General features: G+C 43.5%; 1 protein-coding gene across 5 annotated transcripts in view; it reads right to left on the bottom strand.

Moving 5' to 3' along the window:
- MORC2 (MORC family CW-type zinc finger 2) overlaps positions 1-23,643 on the bottom strand; it is a 403,660-nt gene that overhangs the window by 123,657 nt on the left and 256,360 nt on the right. For all 5 annotated transcript variants that reach the window (XM_085634756.1, XM_085634754.1, XM_085634755.1 and 2 more), the window contains 2 exons: positions 1,727-1,801; positions 1,219-1,635 (listed from right to left, as the gene is read on the bottom strand). In XM_085634756.1, coding sequence (XP_085490882.1) covers positions 1,219-1,635; positions 1,727-1,801 — 492 coding nt within the window. The remainder of the gene's footprint in view (positions 1-1,218; positions 1,636-1,726; positions 1,802-23,643) is intronic.

Genomic DNA, 23,643 nt, shown 5'->3' on the forward strand with positions numbered 1-23,643 from the left:
GTGATGCAAGTGAAAGCAACAAGTTCTTCCTCAGTGACACCTGGTAGAATAACTACTCTCACCTCTTCAAAGGGAAGGCACACAAAACCTGGAGAAACGCTCAAAGACTTCAAACAGGTTGAGGATCTTAACGCCACTGAACAAAGCTTATTTGTGACAGGAGGTAAAGGGTGCTAGTGGCCAGAAACGTGGAGGTCACTCTGTGTGGGGCCTAAGACCTCTCAAGAGCAGGATCTAGTAGAACCTTCTAGATGGTAACAAATGCTCAGTCTTCCTATTATAGGGCACCTGGCAAATAAAGCTCCATTCAAAAGTGCCTTAGAATGAGAATTCGGCTGCATGAACGAGAACACTCCATAGCCTAAACAACGCATGCAGACTGGATGAGACAATGTGTGATACCTCAGAGCTCTCTGCAGAATGGTAGGGGTAAATAAATGGTGGACAAAGCAAAACAGTGGTCACAAAGCACATGCTTTGAGAAATGAGGGATTAGGAGGCACAGCAAATTGCGGACAGTGCATAAATAATGGGTAATTCATCAGCAGGTCTTTAAGTGTTTGGAAATGGAGTAATAGAGGATTCCCTGGTGTATCTAACTATGCATAGTTCAACCCACAGCACAAAGCTGTGAGGAAATATGCTGCTGACAGCATACTTCCTGACACAGGCCAGATCAATTAGGGGATGGAACAATGGAAGAAGATTAAGTTATTTCCTTGCCGATGTGTATTCAACTGATTCTGCAAGTGAATGAATAGCTTAATAGATCACATCCAAAGCAATGGTTTAAAAGGAAGCACGATGAAAGCACTGTAACTTTAAGACAGCTCTGCTGTCCAAGACATGCAACACTGATGTAACCTGATGGCATGGAGTCTATGATGGTTTGTCGAGATTAGTTAAATCCTGGAGAACATTCTGCTTCTATGACCTTTACAACTACAGCATGGAGAGGGGCAGATCTATTTACATGAAACCTTGGGAATAACACATTGTTTAGTTTAATACCTGTTGAATACTACAACCCAACTATAACGATGCACCAATGTCTGGTGTACAACGAAGAAATGCCTTGCAATGTCAGGAGCGAGCCTGTCGGAGCTGTTAAACCCAAGAAATAGCCCTGCCGTCCAATACCTTGTTCAATATCATGTTAACAGTGTATTCTATCCAGCGTTTCGTCAGTGAGTATGCTGCAGAACCTGTGGATCTCACCTGGGGTGTCTTGACTGGTGTTGGTTTTTTCGACAACAAGGTTTTCGGAATTTTGGGTGTGTTAGCTTCACGCCTGGTGTTTTGTGGAGTGATCGGTGTTGATTTCGGGATGGGCGCAGCTCTGGAAGGTGTTGCAGTGGCAGTGCTGTTCACTTTTGCAGTAGACGCGGTACGGGGCTGGGTCCTGGATGCGCTTGCTGCCTCCCTTGGCAGAACACTTGACAGCTTAAAAGAGTTCCCAGTCTGACGAGGAGGCACAACTTTTTTCGTCACAGTGCTGGTTTTCGGGGGAGGGGTCCTAATAGGGGTGCGTTTTAGGACAGCAGGTAAAGGTGGAGATCGTGGCCGTGATGTTCTGGTCGGTGGTGGTGGTGGTGGTGGTGGTGGTGTTGGTGGTTGTGGAGGAGGAGGAGGACTCTATAGAAGAGATGAGAAAGCAGTTGCTTCTTACATGCAGTTGATGTTAACATTTAGGAAACAGCAATTCAACAAGAATTCAGCCACTCACCTCTGTTGCTGGCCGGGTGGTCACTTCTAGAGGAAGTTTCTTCAGGTCTGCATGAGACCGCACTGATGTTGTTTTCTACAATAATGGATTTGAGAAATGTAAAATAAATTCACAGATTACAACATATGCTACATTATCTGGGCAATGGTTGTCTGATCCACCCAACAGCAACCTCCGTAGCTTCCTACTACAAAAAGATATAATACAATCAATATTCACTCGCCTCGGTTTGTTCAACAGTACCTCCCGATATGTATATGAATAGCAGATCAGCCATATCTGAGAAAGCCTCTAAATCCGCAAACAGCTTTTAAATAAATACAAGCCCTACAGCCTTTTGTAGCTCCCTCATGTTTAGCATCCAAATCTCCAGCATCAACCTACTATAAATCAATTGCAATAAAAGCCCACTATATACAAACCTCCAGAACCTCAATAAAAAGAAGGATTTTTTTACATCATAGATGTAGTCTCATTTTAGTGTCCTAGTCTGGTGCTCATTGTTTGCGGCACCACAGAAAGTTGGCTGCTTTTGCCTCGCACTCAAACTAGCCGTGCAAGTATATTGCATACCACAAACCCTCCTGCCTAAAGTGTTAATATTTGTCCTCCAAATATGCTGTCAGTATGTGTGGAGTAGCATACCCACTCTTCTGATCCACAATTATACAAGTAGGCATCCTGTGACAGTCAAGATTCCCTTTAGATACTCTCTTTACAAGGGGACCTAAATCTTTATGTTAGTCCAATACACACTGAGGATGTAGGCATAGCACACGGGGGGGGGGGTGTCATGGCGACTCTTCACTTTGTTCAGCACCAAAACACCCAGCGTGCAATGGCAGTGTATGTGTGTGTGTGTGTAAAGGTACAGGGCCTCTAAGGGTGGCACAATAAGTGCTGCAGCCCTTAGGACACAGCGCCCTTGGTACATATGGTACCATTAACAAGGGACTGACGTGGCCAAAGAGTGCCAACTGGGTTATATTTTAATGTAGTTTAGGGAAAGAATATAGGCCCTGGGTACCTGGCTGGCAGGAACCGAGGGCACACTCAAAGTACATCAATAGTTTGGCAAAAAGTGGTGGCAACTATGCAAAAAGAGGGAACTTTTTATTGCAGTAACTATGTCAAAAGAGGCACTTTGTCACACTCCCTACACACTCACTGCCCACCAGGCACACACCAACAGTACCCAATACCAGCCTCTCACACCCACACTCACCACCCACTCACCACACAACACTCACTCTCTCATCAAACAAGCATAGGAGATCTGGGATCTTCTGCATCACCACGCACAGGAACTACTTACTGTTCCTCATGTAAACCTGCCTGTACCCAGCATCAGACCGGAAACCACCAAATCTATACCTTCAGCCACAACATCACCACGTAAGAGAGACAGCACAAGCCTGGAGAACTCGGTGCAATCATCTTCAAGCATGCCATTAGCATCGCCATCTCCACGGACCCAGCCATTAACCACAAGGGACACCTGTTGTTCAAACTTCACATCACAGTCAACTCCAGCTTGAGGGGCTGCCTCAACTACAAACCACTAGGACCATGCATCAACTTTGCCAAATCATTGTAGACTTTGCCGCTCCCCTCATCCTTCACTCCAACACCTTCATCCTCCTGAGAGACCCCAACTTTCACATAGAAGACCGCACAGACCCGAACATGATCGCACTACTGGAAGACCTAGGGAACCTTTGCCTCATCCAGCACATGAAAGAATCCACAACACCTGACACTTCCTAGACCCTACCTTTAACACGCTTGACAGTATCTCATTTGACAAGCCTACACTGATCAACTGGAGAGCCCATGCCTTTGTCAAGTTTAGCATTCTTGTCCCCCACCAATGCAGATACATGACCACCAGACCTGCCTGCTGCAACTGGAACAAAATCCCAGAGGAAGACTGGTCCTACATACTGTCGACACAGTGACCCAAATATAGCAGAAACCAACCTAAAGCCATCAACTGGCTCACCACCTGCACAGATATTCTGGTACCCCTCAAACACAGCAAAGACACAAGATCCAAACCTCAAGCAAGTGGGTACCCAGAGACTCAGGATGACAAAACACTATTGCAAACACCAGGAGCGCAAATGGAGAATGAGCCATGACAACAAAGACACCTTCAAATGTGCACTGAGACGCTACCACTAACTGATCCAGACCACCAAATGCACCACGATGATAGTCCGTATCAAAGCCAACCTCAACAGCAGCATAGAGACTTTCGCCACCGTGTAAGATTTCATCTCTCCAGCAGTCACCGCCAACAGCTTCACCCACTCAAATTCTCTGCAACAAACTCTCTTAATTCTTCTGTAGCACGATAACCTCAATATATAGCAACTTTGAAGCCCCAAATCAGACATGATAAATCATGAGCTGATCTTATTACATTTACTTTTCTGTCTGTGATTTAATTGAGAGGATTATGTAAAGTGAACTGTGTGACAATTCAACTGTGCTAAACATGTTAAATGAAACAATGAAAAAGCTAAGTGAACAGTTCAAACATTTCAAATATATTTCACTAGTTATGAAGACCCATTTTTGTAATGCTGTAGTGAAAAAATATTTTATGGGATCAAAACAAATGAGAAAACTTTACTTGGGGATGTGCAATTTTTTTAAATTTTTGCTGAAACCCAATTTCCAAAAATTGTTTATGCGCTATTATCTGTAAAACTACATGATAGCAGTAAAGTTATCTGTAAATGACAATGCACTATCGCATCATGCTTTGGTAATGATATTTATGAAAAGTAAGTTTTTAAACATTAACTGGGAATTATTACTGCTGCTGCCCAGATGACAAAGCTATTGGTGAAGTAAGAGGCAAGCCAGGAATCATGTGTACCCTATATATGGGCTCAATTCTTGTTATATATGGAGCAAACATTTAGTCTAGTAAATAAAAAATAGTTTTTTGTACAGCAGAAATAGTGAACTTGCATATTTGAAGGTGCTCTCTTATGTGATAATTAATAAAAAGCTGGCTTCATAAGACAAAATATTTTCCAAGGATCACACAATTTGAAACCAGTTCACGGGGCAAGTACATTACAGTTAGGGTGGGTAGATTATTATTGTCACTAGAACTGCAGGTTTAGTAACAGTTTTATGATTTTTCGAGTCCTGCTTCAACAGTGCCAGGCCCTTTATCAGCGTTGCAATAGATTCCTATGGAATGGTCCTGATGCAAGAGATGAAGATTGCTGAAGAAGCTCTAAGGATGCTGTGCATACAAAGCGGTCGATGGGGGGTCTTCCTGCAGGGATTCCTTGGTCCACGAAGATGGTGAGGGTACCCTGGTAGAAGGGTCGACGTCTCACTAAGCCCTCTCCAATCGGGCTAAAGTTCAGTCACACATTGTTGCTGTCACAGGTCCATCCTTCCTGGGTCGATAACTTTCATTCTGAGGGTCACAGCAACTTTCCGAAAGAACTCACGAGATTAGCAAACTCAAGTGCAACTCTGTGCGTCGGGTCTTGGTCCTTTGTGCTGCACTGTGGTTATGGCAGCGACTTAAAGACTATGGGGTACCAACTTGCCCCAGCAGGCTTCTTCTGCTGTTGTGTCCCTGTGCTGCGAACAGGCCAGTCAAATGGCCCTTGGAGATCTCTTGGCTTGACTTGGCTCTAGAGACGACTACTCTTTGAGCAGGATACGGCAGAAACAGTTCCTCTCTTCGCTAGACACCAGGTGCAGTTCTCATCGGTGCCATGTTTCCTTGCTGGTCACTGAGTGCAGAAGGGCAGCCCTTCTGAGTCGGTCGAGATCCAAGTTCTGGGTGCCAGGACAGCCCTATTTATCTTCAGAAAATAGCCTCAGGGTAGGGTGCGGTTGGAAGCCAACGGGCTACCAAGTTCCCTCCTCCTGGTGACCACTTCCTGGGAAGTGTGGCATTTGGCTATCCCAGGATGAACCATTCTGCCCACTCCCAAGATAGCGAGACCACTCTCTTGACACTCAGAGCTCCCTTACCCACCCTCAGAGGTGTAGCTACCAAGGAGCTTCATGCCCCTGGAAAAAACGGTTTGACAATTGGCATCTACTCTCCTGTCCCCAGTGCAAGCCTGTATACCTAAGCAATAGGGCAGCCCCTCTGCCAAGTGTTACCTATTTGTCCTTCAAAAGTGACTTCTCCTTTGAAGCTCAGCTTTTGGGCTAACAGCCGCGTGGCTTCATGCAAGAGGGAGGTAACACTGCTCTCGCTTGCAGGCCCCTAGTGTGTCCTTTCCTGGGAGTTGTTAGCATGTCTCCCCACGAGGGCAGAAAGTGCCTGCAGGACAGGCCCCACACACATCACTGAAACCGTGGGCAACTAAAGTGGCAACTTCTGAAGGTGTACTTTGCCCACCAGTGACATTAAATTCGATCTAACCATTAAACTGGATGTAATGTACTGATTCTTTTATTACCTAACAGTACCAACCTTAGTAGTTCCATTGAGAAGTTAGCAGGGTTGGGTTTCCAGCCTGAAACTCTGTACTGGCCAATGGTGCAACTAGCCTTTCCACAGTAAAAGGATAATGTTACTTACCCAGTAAGCCTCTGTTCTTGGCATGTATAGCAGTAGATTCACGTGCTTTGCATACTCCTGTTATCTAGTGTTGGGTCCGGATGTTTGCAGTTTGGTTTTCTTCGAAGAAGTCTTTTCCAGTCACGAGCTAGGGGACTTCTCCTTGCGGTGATAGTGCACATGGGCATCAACTTCATTGTTAGATTGTTTTCCCGCAGAGGGTAAGAATGGAGTTAGTAGTGAAGAATAGAGATGTCCATGCGTATGTATGTATGTATGTATACTAAGATAGAGAACTGCAGCAGCTACAGGTACCCAGGGAGGAGGGTGGGCACATGTGAATCTACAGCTATCCATGTCAAGAACAGTTGCTTACTGAGTAAGTAACATTATCCTTTCGAGGCATGTGAGCTGTAGATCACATGCTTTGCATAGACTATATAGCAGTATTCTCCCAAAGCGGTGGCTAACCTGTAGTTGCTGGAGTTGTCTGAAATAGTGTTTGAAGTACTGCTTGGCCCACATTAGCTTGTCTCGCTAACACATCTACACAATAGTGTTTGGTGAATGTGTGCAGTGTAGACCGTGTTGCAGCTTTGCAAATGTCAACTATGGGAAGCCCCTAACTTGCGAGTGGAATGCGCTCTAGGGGGTACAGTTAGAGTTCTTTTAGCTTTTGCATAACAAGTTTTAATGCATTTAACAATCCACCTTGCAATACCTAATTTGGAGACCGGATTGCCCTTGTGTGGTGGTGTAAAAGCAACAAACAGTGTTTTGGTGTTAAGAAATTATTTTGTTCTTTTGATGTAATATAAAAGTGCTTTTTGACATTTGAAATGTGTAGTGCTCTTTCTGCAACAGAATCAGGTTGAGGGAAGAATACAGGCAATTCTACCGACTGATTTATGTGAAATGCAGATACTACCTTAGGTAGAAATTTGGGGTTTGTACAAAGAACCACTTTGTCTCTATGCAGTTGGAAAAAAGGTTCTTCTATGGTTAGTACCTGTAGTTCACCAACTCTCCTCAGTGAAGTGATAGTAATGATGAAAGCGCTTTTCATAGTGAGAAACTGTGGCTCGCATTTATACATGGGATCAAAAGGTGGCCCCATTATTCTTGTGAGGACTATGTTAAGATTCCATACTGGGTCAGGTGGAAGTCTTGGTGGTAAGACTCTTAAGTCCTTCCATGAAAGCTTTAATTACAGGCACCTATTTTGTAGATACGCAGCTATTGTGAGATGTAGCCTGATAGAGGTGTAAGACAATGGTGACTGCTGCAAGTGTAGCAGATGATATTTTGTATGGAAGCATCAAGAGGGTTGATGTGATTGTTATTGCATTACATAACAAAGCGTTTCCATTTAGCTGCGTAGCCGGCTCTTGTGTTAGGCCTTTTGGCCTCCCTGATGATGTTTATGCAGTCTGGTGGAAGGTGCAGGTAACCAAACTCTATGACTTCAGGAGCCAGATCGCGAGGTTCAGTTGTTTGAGATCTGGGTGTCTGATTTCGCCATGGCTCTGTATGAGGAGACTGGATGTTAGGTGCATCTTTTGATGCGGGACCAGAGACAGCTTCAGCAGGGTTGTGAACCATGGTTGGCAGGCCCATGTGGGAGCTACTAGGATCAGTGTGAGGGATGTTTGCTTGAGCTTCCGAACCACTGATGGAATGAGTGGGAGAGGCGGAAAAGCATAGGCAAATATTCTTGACCAGTTCATCCATAGTGCATTGCCCTTGGAGAGCGGGTGTGGGTACCTGGAGGCGAAGCTTTGGCATTTTGCGCTTTGGTGTGTGGCAAACAGCTTTATCTGAGGGACTCCCCAACTTTGGAAGTGTGGAAGGAGAACCTGAGGGTGAAGTTTCCATTTGTAAATTTGCTGCATCTGTCTGCTGAGGAGGTCTGCAGTCTGGTTGTTCACTCCTGGGAGGTGTTCCACTAGGAGATAGATTTTGTGGTGAATAGCCCACCTCCAGATGTCTTGGGATTAGTGGGACAGTTGCATAGTGTGTGTGTGTCCCCCCCCCCCTGTTTTTGTATGTAATACATGGTTGTCATGTTGTCTGTACGAACCAAGACTGCCTTGCCAACCAGGTGTGTTTGAAATGCCTTGAGAGCTAGAAAGATTGCAAGCAGCTCTAGATGGTTGATGTGGAGCAACCTTTGCTTTTCTCTCCATAGGCCTTTCACTGTGTGATGCTGAAGATCAGCTCCCCAGCCAGTGAAAGACATGTACGCTGTTAGTACTGTCTGTGGAGCCGGGTCTATGAAAGGCAGTCCTTTTGATAAATTGTGTGTGTTCCACCACTGCAGAGAGCGAGGAGTACAGCCGCTTACCAACACTATGGGCCACATGCATCAACGAGAAACCTGCTCGCAAACGGGCAGATTAGCAGAATCTGCCCCTTTGCGACCGGTATTTTTGCATTTGGGATGCATCATCCCAAATGCAAAAATCGCTATTTAAGGAATCTCTAAATAGCGATTCCTTAAATTGCGATTGCATTTAAGGAATCCCAAATTGAGATTCCTTAAATGCAATGCATGAAAGTTTACAAATTAGCGATTTCGCTAATAGGGGGAGCATTTTTCTAAGTTCCATTTTACACACACACATGCCCTTGGGGCATGTGTGTGTGCAAGATGTATTCATATGCAGATTTCAGGGGTGCAACAGGGTGTCCTTTTTGATGCCCTGGCACCCTTGAAATAGCATGAGCAATTTGCGATTCTCTAATTGAGATTAGCAAATTGAGAAAGTCCTCCCATTCATTCCTATGGGCCTCTAGGCCCATAGGAATCAATGGGGAGGTATTCCTTAATTGCGACTCGCAATTTGCGAGTAGCAATTAAGGAATGTTTAGAAATCGCTATTTTGTAAGCGATTTCTACATGCATACCCTTTTGCTATTCCTTATTAGCGAATCCTTATTTTTCGCTATTAAGGAATCGCAAATGGCATTGTTGATGCATGTGCCAGTAGATCGGTTAACAGACCCTGTGATTGGTTCCACTGACTTGCTAAGCAATCCTGAAGGGGACGATTGTGCAGCCTGGCATGGGGACCGATCATGATGCAAGATGCCATCATTCCCAGTAGTTGCATATACACCCAAGCTGGACACGAGTAATTGAATTGAAACTGGAGAACTAAAGCCTGAATGTAGCGAATTGTGGCTGCGTTGGGAAACGCTAGAGCCTTTTAAGAATTTAGGGTGGCTCCTAGGTAGTTTTGAGTATTGGCAGGCTGGAGATGTGATTTTAGCACATTGACTGTGAACCCCAGTTGATGTGGTAACTGATTGTTCTGTGACTGTGATGGAGACATCTTGGATACGTACTGGCTTTGATGAGCCAGTCATCCATGTAGGGGAAGACATGGATGTGTTGTCTTCTCAGGTGAGCAGCAACTGCCGCCAGACACTTTGTGAAGACTCTGGGGGCAGTGGTGACTCCGAACGGGAGTACCTTGAACTGGTAATGTTGCCCCGCTATCACAAATCTGAGAAATTTGCGATGAGCGGGATGGATTGGAATATGGAAATAGGCGCCCTTTAAGTCTAGAGTGTACAGAAAGTTGATCTTTTGCAGAAGTGGTAGTACTTGTTGAAGTGTTACCATGTGAAAATGGTCTGACTGATTTAGTTCTCTGAGGTCCATTATTGGTCTGAGAGAACTGTCTTTTTTGGGTATTAGAAAGTAAAAAGAGTACACGCCCGACCCGTGGTGTTGTGGTGGTACTGGCTCTATAGCCCTTTTGAGAAGGAGAGACTGAACCTCTTATTTGAAGAGGTGAAGGTGATCCGGTGAGTGTTTGTATGACCTTGGGGGAATGTTTGGAGGATTGTTGGTGAACTTCAGGCAGGAACCAAAACGGATAATTTCAAGTATCTACTTGTCTGTTATGGACTGCCAGACGGGTAGAAAATCTGAAAGTCACCCCCCAACAGGTGTTTAATGATATGGGGGAAGTGTAGTGAAGTCACTGCTTTGTGTTGGAGATGGAGGTGCGTGTATTTGAACCTCTACCTCTACCCTTGCCGTTTTTGCCTCTGTAACCCCCTGTGAAGTAACCTTTAGAGGCGGAGGGTTGGTTGTTGCCCTTGTACTTGGTGGTGGTCTCGGAGGAGGTATTTTTGGACCCTACGCGGTAGAAGGAGCGCCGAAAGGAACCACATGCTTGTGTTAGTTGAAGGGCTCCCATGGATTTGGCCACTTCAGTGTCCTCCTTCATTTATTCAACTGAGGAATCTACCACCGGGCCAAAGAGGTGTTCTTTGTCAAAGAGTGTGTTCCGTATGGAAGTCTGAACCTCAGGTTTGAAACCTGAGATACGTAGCCAGGCGTGCCTTCTTTAAAGGACGCTGGTGTTTACAGCTCTAGCAGCAGTGTCTGCAGCATCTAAGGAGCACCTGACTGCATTATTTGAAATGAGCTGTCCCTCCTGCACTAGGTCTTGCGCTTTAGATTTATGTTTATCAGGCAGAAATTGGAGCAATTACTCCATCTTGTTCCAATGCGCTCTCTCAAACCTTGCGAGCAGTGCTTGCGTGTTAGAGATGCGCCAGAAGTTTGCCACGTCCAAACCTGATGTGGGAAAAAAACAATCTAACAATGGAGTTGATGCCTATGCACAATATCACCAAAAGAAGGAGTCACCTACCTCGTGACTGGAAAAGACTTCTTCGAAGAAAAACAAACGGCAAACATCTGGACCCAACACTAGATAGCAGGAGTATGCAAAGCATGTGATCTACAGCTCACATGCCTCAAACACTACATTTTAGGGTTTTCACTGCTGGAACATGCAAACGTACATGTTCCACATTTCAATATACAGAACTCTGTCTTAGGGCTAGTTAGGCCTGCCATAGGAGTGACTTACTAACATTAAAAAGGGAGGTCTGGACTTTGCCATTACCTTGAATGGAAAAGTTGAGTTAGCAGTTTTAAACTGCCCTTCCAATCTGCAGTGGAAGGTTAAGACACGTTTTACCTTGTCCTACTCAGGGTTGTACAAAAAGTGAGGCACTCCCTGGGGGGGGGAGGGTGGGGGGTCCTAACTTACAGGCCCTGGGTACCCCTAGTACCATATACTTGTTAGGCTATGCCAATTGACACACAAGTCAATTAAACATACATGGTGACCCTGAACTGGTATTAAGAATTTATACGTACAACCAACAGATACGGTTTGAGTCATTCCACAGTATGTTTGAGCCCTGTAGTACGTGTCTGAAGACAACACGGGATTTCTTCGGCCTGAGGAAGCCTATAACCGGGAAAAACACGTTGGCTGCGTACAACTTTAATGCTGACAAAAGATTTCGAATAATGATTCAAACAGCCATAGTTGGCTTGCCCAGGTTCTGCTCTGTCTCTAGTACCCTTCGATCTTTGCATTGGCTGCCGGTTAAGACAAGAATTCATTTGAAAGTTTTATGTCTGGCTTTTAAGATCTTGAAGGGATCAGCCCCCCAGATCCTCTCGAATCTCTTGTCTTGCTATGTTCCGACCCGCTCTTTGAGATCACTGGGCCAAGCGCTCGCTGTGGTCCCGAGGTTTAAGCTCAGCCGAGCTGGTGGCCGGTCCTTCCGGGTAAAAGCAGCAGTGCTTTGGAACTCTCTTCCGATTGAGATTCGCTCGATGGAAGACCTTCTTTTGTTCCGTAAAGCCATAAAAACCTTCCTGTTTTAATTTTTTCCCTCTTACTAGCTGCGCCCTTTTCTCTGTTTCCATGCTCAGTGTTAGCTGTGTTGAGTCCCCTGCTTTTTAACCTTTATGTAACACCGCTCGCCCAGATTGCTGAAGCAGCTGGTCTCAAAATGTTCACATACGCCGATGACTCACAAATTATATTTTCCCTATCTAATTGTGACAAGGATTCCCCCTCCCTCCTGCAGACAGGCCTTAGGAACATCGCCACCTGGATGAGCACTAATATGCTTAAACTCAACGGCAGCAAAACAGAGGTTCTAATAGTGGGTCCTAACCAAAACCTCTGGAACTCCAGACACTGGCCATCTGAAATGGGCCCACTACCAACCCCGTCGCGACAAGTCCGTAATCTTGGAATTACCATTGACAATGGCCTCACTATGGAGCCACAAGTTAACAATCTCACAGCCACCTGTTTTACAATTCTGAGATGGCTTAGAAAAATCATTTGGATGCTCCCAGACGACACACAAAAGTCTGTGGTTAACGCCCTTATCACCTCCCGCTTAGACTACGGCAATGTTCTTTACCTGGGGGTAACACAGGCAGTCATGCGACGTCTCCAGCTGGTTCAAAATGCTGCAGCCAGACTGCTATGCAAATGCAGTAGGAGGGAACACATGTCCGGTCACCTTAAGGCGCTTCATTGGCTAAAAGTTATAAATAGGGTCAAATTCAAAGCTCTCAGCCTCATGCATAGAATAAGATGGGGCAATGCCCCTAGATACCTCCAAACCCTAGTGCACACTTACATGCCTGCTCGCTGCCTGAGGTCTTCCACTCAAGGCCTTTTCTGTGTTCCCAAATCTCTCGAGTAAGGATGGGAGGAAGATCTTTCTCCCTTTTAGGCCCTAAGCTTTGGAACTCCCTCCCACAATCTCTCCGTTTGGAAACCCGCTACATTCATTTCCGCAAAGCCATTAAGACCTGGCTTTTCAACCAGTAACATGCTCCGGTCTCTTTCTTATGACCTTCTCCTGCCTTCATTCTTTTGCTCCAGTGTTCTATAGCGCCGGGAAACCCTTTTTGGGTAGCTGTCGCGCTCAATAAGCCCAATAAATAAATAAATAATAAATTACCTTGTCATGCGCCAGGACGCCCCTTAGCTGGGGCAGCTGTGCGCACTACAAATGTTCCTAACATAACATAACAATCAACGGAAGGACCTCTTTGTTTATCTATTTCGACTGAATGTTTGTCACTTTGACTCTACTCATGTTTCTTTTGTAATGTTGCCTCTCAAATGTGTGTAGATGTGGTTAATTAATGGAATATTTGGCAACAAGCCATTAGAGGTGGGCAACAGTTGCTCAATATAATAAGAAATAACACACTTGGTAGTGAGGCAAACGGGTCCCCTAGTTGCCAATACTTGTTCTTTCTTTAAAAAAAGCTGTCTTTCTTACTCACTCTCAATCTCTACCGCCTCATGAACAACACAGCGCACCTCAAGGAACTCCACTTGCTTTCAATACACAAATGAGCACAGTTCAAACTTGAGTCAAGTCGTACATGTCTTCTTACGAGGGGTCCTGTGGCGCCATCTTGTGCTTCTTCTCGAACTTAGGGGCTCCAACCTTTGTTTTCGTGGGAACTTTGAAATTTGCCCCATACATTAGTCAAGCTGTTCAGCACGGGCAAGAAGTGAACTGTTTCTACCATGCAGCTTCACCTTATGGTGATATTCAGCCCTCTGGATGACAGCAAGATATGCCGTTGTGTCATTCAGCAGGGAATCCTTCACTGGTAATGTTTTTAAAGATTACAGTGTAGTTGTGCAGAGGGTCATCTCCATAATCTGTTGAAGCAGGCTCATCGTAGGGATAATGGAGCTGTAGCTCATGCTTGTGATCAAAGTGAGTGAGTGAGTGTTGGTGCTTATGATGAAGGCAAAAGAGGCGTACAGAGCTGGTGTTGCAACCTTCTTTTACTTTTTTTTTTTTTTTCAAGCGAAAGGGAACATTTAAAATTCCTTTGATATGGCCTTGTCAAATGTGAACTTTTTTTTCCCCTTCACTTTGTGCTGGCCCAGGCTCTTTTTATGGGAGCCATGCATGCATCTAATTGAGCGAGGGTGAATGTATATTTTTCCTCTTCCTGACATCAGGCTGTTCAGACAGTTACAGTGGGGGTACCAACTCACTCGACATCAAAGCAGGTGTCGATACCTGCTTCGAAAAAGAATTTATTTCAGTGCCGAAGGAGATGTTTCAGTGTCTTGAGGCCAAGGTAGAGGCTTGGGGCTTCTTCCAAGTGAGGTGGACTGTCAATACCAAGTGGGCTCAAAGACAGTGGTCATCACCAGCTGTTGGGGCCTTTTTTGCACAGTTTAGGGACCGTAGCCCAGTTTGTTCGCGATAGATGCTTGCCCAGGAGCCAAGGCTCCTATGAAGCATGCATAAGGGAGGGAAAATCCTCAGAGGGTGTGGCTGCTTTAAGTGGAGTCTGTGTCCTGACTGTAGATTTTGCTGGGGCCCTCAAGACTGATTGTCCTTGATGCTGGGCTCAGTCAATTGCTTGGCTAATACTGGGGACTGCATTTTATAGTGCACCCACTGGCGTTTCCTATAATTGTGGATGGTTTTCTTGTTTTTAAAAAGGTGACTGGCTGAACACTTCCATTCCTCATGGTGCCTGGGTAAGCAAATGTAAAGGATCCTATGGGGGGGTCTGAGTAAGGGATCTTGTTGTCCCACTTAAGTAAAAACGGAAAGGTTGTTTTCTCTGTAAAAAGAGTCATACTCATAAGTCCTAGCCTGAAAACAGCCTCTGATTTAGTTCAATTCCAAAGCAGTTATCGAGCAGTGTCTTCTGCAGGTAATGCTGATCCCAATGAACTTGTGAATTAATGGTACATATCGCTCCTTCCCCTTCTTGGCAAGGTTCTGGAGGGTCTAATTAATAATCCCCTTTCTAAACATTAGGAGGACCACCACTTACTAACCCCACACACTCTGGTTTAACAACTTTTCACAGTACGGAGTGGCAGTAGTTGATTCCATCAGACTATTGTTGGATGCTGGTACTTCTACTATGCTGGTACTACTCTATCTGTAAGATGCCTTCAATACAGTCTCACATTCCATCCTTCTTCAGAGACTTTATGAGATAGGTGTATATGGAAAGACCTTAGACTGGTTGAAAGATTTTTAGGGTACAGAGCCCAAGCGATCTTAGTATAACCTTTTAAATCTCAAACCATGACCATGGATAAAGGGGTCACTCAGGGTTCCTACTTAAGTTCTACCCAAGACCCAGAAACTGCTAAAATTAGGTGTATTGACAGTATGAGGAAGGTAGCCACATGCATGACTCAACTGTCTACAACTGAATGGAGACAAGACAGAAATGCTGCAGTTCGGTAAGGCACAGGTCCTTTGGTCTGAAGACTGGTGGCCATCCGAACTGGGGCCAGCTCCATTCCCCAGAAGGGTAGTCAATAACCGTGGCTTTCTAGTGGATTACAATCATTCTATGAAAGAACGGGTTACTGCCATCTCTGACACCTGTTTCAGTATCATGTGCCTGCTCAAAAAGGTGTTCCCGCGTGGCTCCCGTTGAGGTCAAGGAGAACTTTGACTCAAGCACTAATTATGCGTCAGCTGAATTATGGCAATGCTCTTCTGGTGGCTGCCAATGAGAAAATTCTTTCTAAATTGCAGGTAGTTCAAAACACTGCAACACGCCTGGACTGCAATCTCCCTCCGGGCTCCCCTTGTGCTCCCACCTTAAGAGCACTACACTGGCTATCGATCTGAAAATGCAGCCTGTTTAAGCTTCTCTGTCTCACTCATAAATCTCTTGCAGGCAATGGTCCTGCCGGTTCACTGACGACAGCGATGTAAAAAACATTGATGTTAAAAATATCGAGTAAAAAATATTGAAACAACAAAAATATCGACTTCTATACATAAACAGGTAAGGACAAAAATGGCGACTAAAAAATATCGTTGTGAAAAATATAGATGTAAAGTATCTACTTTTATATCAACACAAAATAAAATAATATATATTAAATATATTAAAAAATATATTTTGACAAAATACATTTAATATACATTTTAATAAAACATAACAAATAAACGTAATAAAAATAAACACAAACAATTTAGACATATATATTTACTTTAAAAAACTATTATTTTTAATTTATGTTAAAAGTTTAAAATAATATAAAAAATAAGAATATATATTAATGATTTAAAATACATTAAAAAGAAAATCAGTGAGTGTGACAGTGGGATAAAGTGTTGAATAGCAGAGGGGCAAAAATTACTATGCCCGCTCCAAAGAGTGCAACCGTAGATAAAGTATTGGATAGCGGAGGGGTAAAAATTACTATTCCCAATCCACTGAATGCTCCTGTAGGATAAGTGTTGGATAGCAAAGGGGTTACAATTACTATTCCCACTCCAGTGAGTGCAACAGTAGGGTAAGTGTTGGATAGTAGAGAAACAAAATGTACTATTCCAACTCCAGTGAGTGCAACAGTAGGGAAAGTGTTGGATAGCGGAGGGGCAAAAATTACTATTCCCACTCCAAAGAGTGCAACAGTAGGGAGAGTGTTGGATAGCAGTGGGGTAAAAAATACTATTCCCACTCCACTGAGTGCAACAGTAGGGAAAGTGCTGGATAGCAAAGGGGTCAAAATTACTATTCCAACTCCAGTGAGTGCAACAGTGGGAATAGTGTTGGATAACGGAGGGGTAAAATGAACTATTCCCACTCCTGTGGGAGCAACAGTAGGGAAAGTGTTGGATAGAGGAGGGGTAAAAATTTATGTTCCCACTCCAAAGAGTGCAACCGTAGAGAAAGAGTTGGATAGTGGAGGGGTAAAAATTACTATTCCCACTCCACTGAATGCAACTGTAGGATAAGTGTTGGATAGCGGAGGGGACTTTTTTTTCATACCTCCTCCAGTGAGAGCAACAGTAGGGAAAGTGTTGGATAGCAAAGGGGGTCAAAATTACTATTCTCTATCCAATCAGTGCAACAGTAGGGAAAGTGTTGGCTAGCGTAGGGGTAAAAATTACTATTGACACTCAGTTATAAATATATACATATTTAAAAATAAATATCCTAAAAATAAACAATATTTAAAAAATGAAAAATACAATATATTAAATATATAACAAGAAAATATACTATTAATTACATATAAGACAAACCTACAAATATTATATAAAATGCATTTAAAAACAAATGTTAAACTAGGAAATATTTACAAACAAAAAAATTAATACATAATTGAATTAATTTTATTTCCTACCCTATAACACTACACCAAAACGTCAACATTTTAAATTATATTTACTTCCATAATTAATCAATTAAAAAATATTAAGAAAAAAAACGAACATTCATTGACTGTACACACTTTAACACTATAATATCTACAGCATACACCAACATTAAACTATAAAATAATAAAACACAACTAAAACTTATTTTTACATTAGAAACTATTACTATTGATAACTAATAATAAAGAAATTAAATTTTATTTAATACCCACCTTTACCCCTTTAAAAGTAAAAACACCACAATAAAATAAATAATTACCCAAAATAAATATCAGATAATTAACATTAACTATATATTAAACACAAATTACTTCTCACCCTTTACTCCTATAAACACCACAACACACACCACAAATTAATGACACAATTACCATGATAAACCTTCTATTAGTTTAAGATCAACATTTATAATAAAAAATAAATTACTTACACCCTGTGCCCCTATAAGCCCCAAAACACACATCTAAAATTAATTACACAAATACCATAATTACCAATTTTTTAAAATTAATTAACAAACAATTAATAATTCATCACTTAGAAATAAATTACTTCCCACCCTTTACACCACAACACAAACCTAAAATTACACAATTACAATAATTAACTACCAATTAATTAATTACAATGAATTAACAACCAATAATTAATAATACATTACACATTTCAAACTATAAAATGTCAATCAAACAAATAGTAATAAATAAAAAAGAATCAATTAATTTAATATAAATTACTTTCCACCCTATTCCACTATAAACCCCCAACCCGCTACAGAGCTAAAAACGCAAAATTCAAATAAAAAACAAATGAACTACTACAAATTTAACACATATTAAAAATACAAGCAATTCTTACAAAAAACATACATCACATACATATAAAATGTATACTAAAATACATAACATTAATTTAAAAAACTATTTTTAATAACTATATTTTTGCAAACGATATTAAACACTTCGATATGATTAAAAAAATCGATATTACTTACCAGGAGTCGATATTCGTGATCACGATATTCTTGCTGTCGATATTTCTGAACCATGATATTGATTACTCGATATTTGTACAGTTCGATAATTTTTACTCAATATTCTGTCCGCACACCAGTTCTACCTACTTGCAAACAAAGCTTACTCAGTACTGCCCTAGCAGAAATTTTAGATCGAAGGATAAAGCCTTAATAAGTCCCTGCCATATCTGTACCGCAAGGTTTGGCAGTCGGTCATTCTCTTACTTAGTCCCCCACCACTGGAATAGTATTCCCCACCATAAACGAAATTGTGCTGTCTTCGGGAGGTTTAAAAACTTCTGAAAACCTTGCTCTTTTGATCTGCTGTCTTACCTTTGTTGCGTGAAGTGCTGAGATACTCCTTCCGGAGTGAGTTGTATTCACTATATTAATTGTCAGTAACATAACATAACTCACAGGAGGCAATCAGTGTTTGGAGTCGAACAACTTTGCTGTATCTCAACTGCCCCAGAAAATCAGATGGCAGAAAAAATTAATCTACAGTGGAGTCTTTATCTTGTAAATTGTGGGTTACAGGAAAGGATCACAAGTCTCCTCGAACCCGAAACCTTTATTTAGTGTGCCCTACACTAGAAGGTGAACTCGAGCTACACACTAATATTTTCACCCTAAAGCTGCTTTTCATTAATACTTTGAGTGCTGAGGTTGTTTTAGAAACCCATTTTTTATAACCATCATCAGCAATACTGCTTTGTGCAGACGTTATTGTACACAAGTTTCTTCTGCTTTTTGTGGCAATCACCCTTGATAAAATTATATTCTGCCAGGACCACTTCTACTTCCCAATTGTGCAGTTTTCAGTCAAGAAAATCTGGAGGCAACACGCTAAATTGGTGACTTTTTCCACAGTATAGGTGAAGATGACTAAACTGGTGTATCCTACTGACATTGGCAAATCAAGAGTGAAGTAAACAATGTCGCAATTCACTGTTTCTTAATTGCATCTCCAGATAGCCCTAAAAGGGAAGAGGCCATGTACTACTAAAGGCAATCCACCGTTAGCACGGTTTAAAAAATAACAAAAAAAATGCATGGCTTCAATCCATCTGACACTCAAAATCATGTTGCAAGTGTTCTAAGACTATATAGTGAGTGTTGCAAAGTGACCACTTTTAGCTAGTCACAGCAGTTTTTCATTATTGTTTTGGAAATTGCCTGCTAGTAATCTTGAACTCCAACAGTAGGACACTGCTATCCAGGGCTCATTGTATGTGTGATGACCCCAAAAACATGTCACAATTAGCATAAAACTTGATTTTCTCATTTAAAACTTTCCTGTAAGGCCATAATATATGGTACAGAAGTACCCCCAGGGCATGGATAGTTAAACGCCACTTGTGGACTGTGGCTCCTATTGTGGCATTCACTACAGTGCAGCCCCTATTGTGGCATTCTCTACAGTGGAGCCCCTATTGTGGCATTCTCTACAGTGGCAGTGAAAGGAATATGCTACTTACCAGTATGCATCTGTTCTTGGCATGTAGAGCTGCAGATCTATACACTGTGCATACATCGCCATCTGGTGTTGGGCCCCGATGTTTGCAGTTTGTTTTTCCTCTTGGAAAGTCTTTGGGAGTCGGTGACTCCTCCTCTGGTTAGTATTGCGCATGGGCTTCGGCTCCATCCTCCGATTGTTTTTCGCCAGCAGGGAAAGATGGAGCGTAGTAGTAACAGTAAAGAAACCCATGTGTATTGTATCTAAATAAGATAAGACTGGAACGGATACAGGTAGCCGGGGAGGCGTGTGGGCGTTTATAGATCTGCAGCTCTACATGCCAAGAACAGATGCATACTGGTAAGTAGCATATTCCGTTCGAGGCATATGAGCTGCAGATTATACACTGTGCATAGATTATATAGCAGTACCCAACCCTAGCGGCGACCACCAGTATACGTTGCAGTAGTTTGAAACAGTGTTTTTAGTACAGCTTGGCCCACACTAGCTTGTTGCTTGGTTTGCACATCTACACAGTAATGTTTTGTGAAGGTGTGCGGCGTTGACCATGTCGCTGCTTTGCAGATGTCATCTAGTGGTATGTTCCCTAGGAAAGCCATAGAAGCCCCTATCTTCCTTGTAGAGTGGGCTATAGGGGGAACCGATAGCGTTCGTTTTGCTTTGTGGTAGCAAATCTGTATGCATTTTACAATCCACCTAGCTATCCCTGATTTGGAAATAGGGTTGCCTTTGTGTGGTGGGGAGAAGGAAACAAATAGCTGTTTGGTTTTTCTGAAAGGTTGTGTTCTCTGGATGTAGTAAAGTAAAGCCCTTTTAACATCCAGTGTGTGTAAGGCTCTTTCCGCAACTGTTTGGGGTTGCGAGAAAAAGACTGGTAATTCTACCGACTGGTTTAGATGGAATGGAGAAATGACTTTAGGTAGAAATGTGGGATTGGTGCGGAGTACAACCTTGTTGTGATGCATCTGAAGAAAAGGTTCCTGTATAGTGAGTGCTTGTATCTCACTAACTCTTCTGAGGGAAGTGATGGCCACTAGAAAGGCTGTTTTCCATGTGAGGAATTGCAGCTCGCACTTATGTAATGGTTCGAAAGGGGGTCCCATTAACTGTGTGAGGACTATATTCAAATTCCAAACAGGTGAGGGTGGCACTCTGGGTGGAATTACTCTTTTAAGGCCTTCCATAAAGGCTTTGATGGCAGGTACTTTGAAAAGTGAGAGGTGCTGCCTATTTTGTAAATAGGCAGCAATTGCAGCGAGGTGAAACCGAATGGAGGTATATGCTAGGTTAACATATAATGTGCTGTATGGATACATTTAAAGGATTGATTGCGTTGTTGTGGCAGTAAACAACAAATCATTTCCACTTTGCTGCATAGCACGCCCTAGTAGTAGGGCGTCTAGCTTCCCTGATAATGTTCATGCAATCAGGGGGAAGGTTAAGGTATCCAAATTCTAGGACCTCAGGAGCCAGATCGCAAGGTTGAGCTGAGCTGAGTCCGGGTGCCTGATCTCTCCATGGTTCTGGGTTAGGAGGCATGGCGAGAGGCGTAGCTTTTGGTGTGGTACTACTGAGAGTTCCAGCAGTGTGGTGTACCACGGTTGTCTGGCCCATGTTGGAGCTACAAGGATCAGAGTTAGGGAATGCTGCTATAGCTTTCGCACCACTAATGGAATTAGTGGGAGAGGTGGAAAAGTGTATGCAAATTTGTTTGACCAGTTCATCCATATCGCATTGCCTTCGGACAATGGGTGTGGATATCTGGCGGCGAAGCTTGGGCATTTTTTGTTTTCGTGGGTGGCAAATAGGTCTATGTGTGGATGCCCCCACTTCTGAAAGAACGGGTGAAGAACCTGTGGGTGAAGTTCCCACTCGTGGATCTGCTGTGTCCGTCTGCTTAGCAGATCTGCCACAGTGTTTTGTACTCCTGGGACGTGTTGGGCTAGGAGAAAAATCTTTTGTGGAATTGCCCATCTCCATATGCTCTGTGCTAACTGAGAGAGCTGTGGAGAGTGTGTGCCCCCCTGTTTTTGAATGTAGTACATGGCAGTCATGTTGTCTGTGCGAATGAGGACTGCCTTGCCTGAAATCTGCGCCTGGAAAGATTTTAGGGCGAGGAAGATCGCCAGTAACTCCAGATGGCTGATGTGGAGTAACTTCTGTTGCGGCGTCCATGTGCCCTGTGCTGTGAGATGTAACAGATGAGCTCCCCAGCCGGAGAGCGATGCATCTGCCATTAGGATTATTTGTGGGACCGGGTCCAGGAACGGGCGACCTCTAGAAAGATTTGTGGTGATCCACCACTGCAGAGAGTGATGGGTGCGACCGTCTACCATCACCAGATCTGTCAGTTGTCCCTGGGCCTGGTTCCACTGGCGCGCCAAGCACTCTTGGAGTGGACGCATTTGGAGTCTTGCATGGGGCACTATAAAGATGCAAGAGGCCATCATCCCTATGAGCTGCATAAACACTCTTGCCGGGAGAGAGTGTTGAGATAGGAATTTTTGACGCAGCGCCTGTATTTTTGCAATCCTGGCAGGATTGGGATAGGCTATGGCTTTTGAGGTGTCTATGGTGGCACCGAGATATTGTTTTGTGTGAGATGGTACCAGGTGGGATTTTTGATAGTTCACCGTGAAACCTAGCCGTTGAAGTAGTTGGACCGTAGCGGCGGTATGTTGCACACATTGTTGGTAGGACGTGGCTTTTATAAGCCAATCGTCCAGATAGGGGAAGACGTGAATGTGCTGTCTTCTGAGGTGTGCAGCCACTACTGCTAGGCACTTGGTGAAAACCCTTGGTGCTGTTGTTACCCCGAACGGGAGCACCTTGAACTGTGTTGTCCGTCTACCACAAACCTGAGGTACTTTCTGTGAGACTGGTGTACTGGGATGTGAAAGTACGCGTCTTTCAAGTCCAGAGTGGTGAGAAAATCGTTCTGGGAGAGAAGTGGAAGAACCTGTTGGAGGGTTACCATGTGAAAATGGTCTGAATGAATGTAGGTGTTTAGAGGTCTGAGATCTAAGATAGGTCGTAGGGTCTCGTCCGTCTTTGGAATTAGAAAGTACAGGGAGTAGACTCGTAAATTTTGTTGATTTATGGGGACCTGCTCTATTGCTCCTTTTTGCAGGAGGGAGATCACCTCTTGTGTTAATAGCGCAGTATGTTCTTGCGACATAGGGCGGTGCCTGGGTGGAATGTTGGGGGGTGTAGACGTTAATTCTAGGCAATACCCTGACTGAATAATTTGTGTCACCCATCTGTCTGAGGTGATTGTCTCCCAGACGTGAAGGAAATATTGTAGTCTGCCTCCGACCAGAGTGGAATGGTCTGGAGGGAGCGGGGGAAAGTCATTGGGCAGGAGGTGTGGCAGAGCGGGCGGTATTTGTTTTGCCTCTGCCCTTATTATTATTGCCTCTGTATCCGTCTCTTTGATAACCCTTCGTGAAGGTAGACTGAGGGGGGGGATTTATAGGACGTGGGTGCACTGTCCGAGGAGTAGCCTCTGCCCATGCCCCGAAAGGAAGAACGGAGAAAGGAGCGCCTGGGAGTCTGTGTTTGTAGGGCTCCCATAGATTTCGCCGTATCTGTGTCTTTTTTCATTTTTTCCAGGGCTTCATCTACTTTAGGGCCAAATAGATGATCTTGGTCGAAAGGGTGATTTAATATAGAGGCTTGAACCTCTGGTTTAAACCCTGAAACCCTGAGCCAGGCATGGCGATGGAGAAGAACACTGGTGTTTATGGCCCTGGAGGCTGTATCTAGGGCACATCGTATCGAGGTATTGGTTATTGTTTTTCTCTCTTGAATAAGTTCATTAGCCCTAGTCTTGTACTTTTCAGGGT

The sequence above is a fragment of the Triturus cristatus genome, chromosome 11 (genome assembly GCF_964204655.1).
Source record: "Triturus cristatus chromosome 11, aTriCri1.1, whole genome shotgun sequence".
Taxonomy (NCBI): domain Eukaryota; kingdom Metazoa; phylum Chordata; class Amphibia; order Caudata; family Salamandridae; genus Triturus; species Triturus cristatus.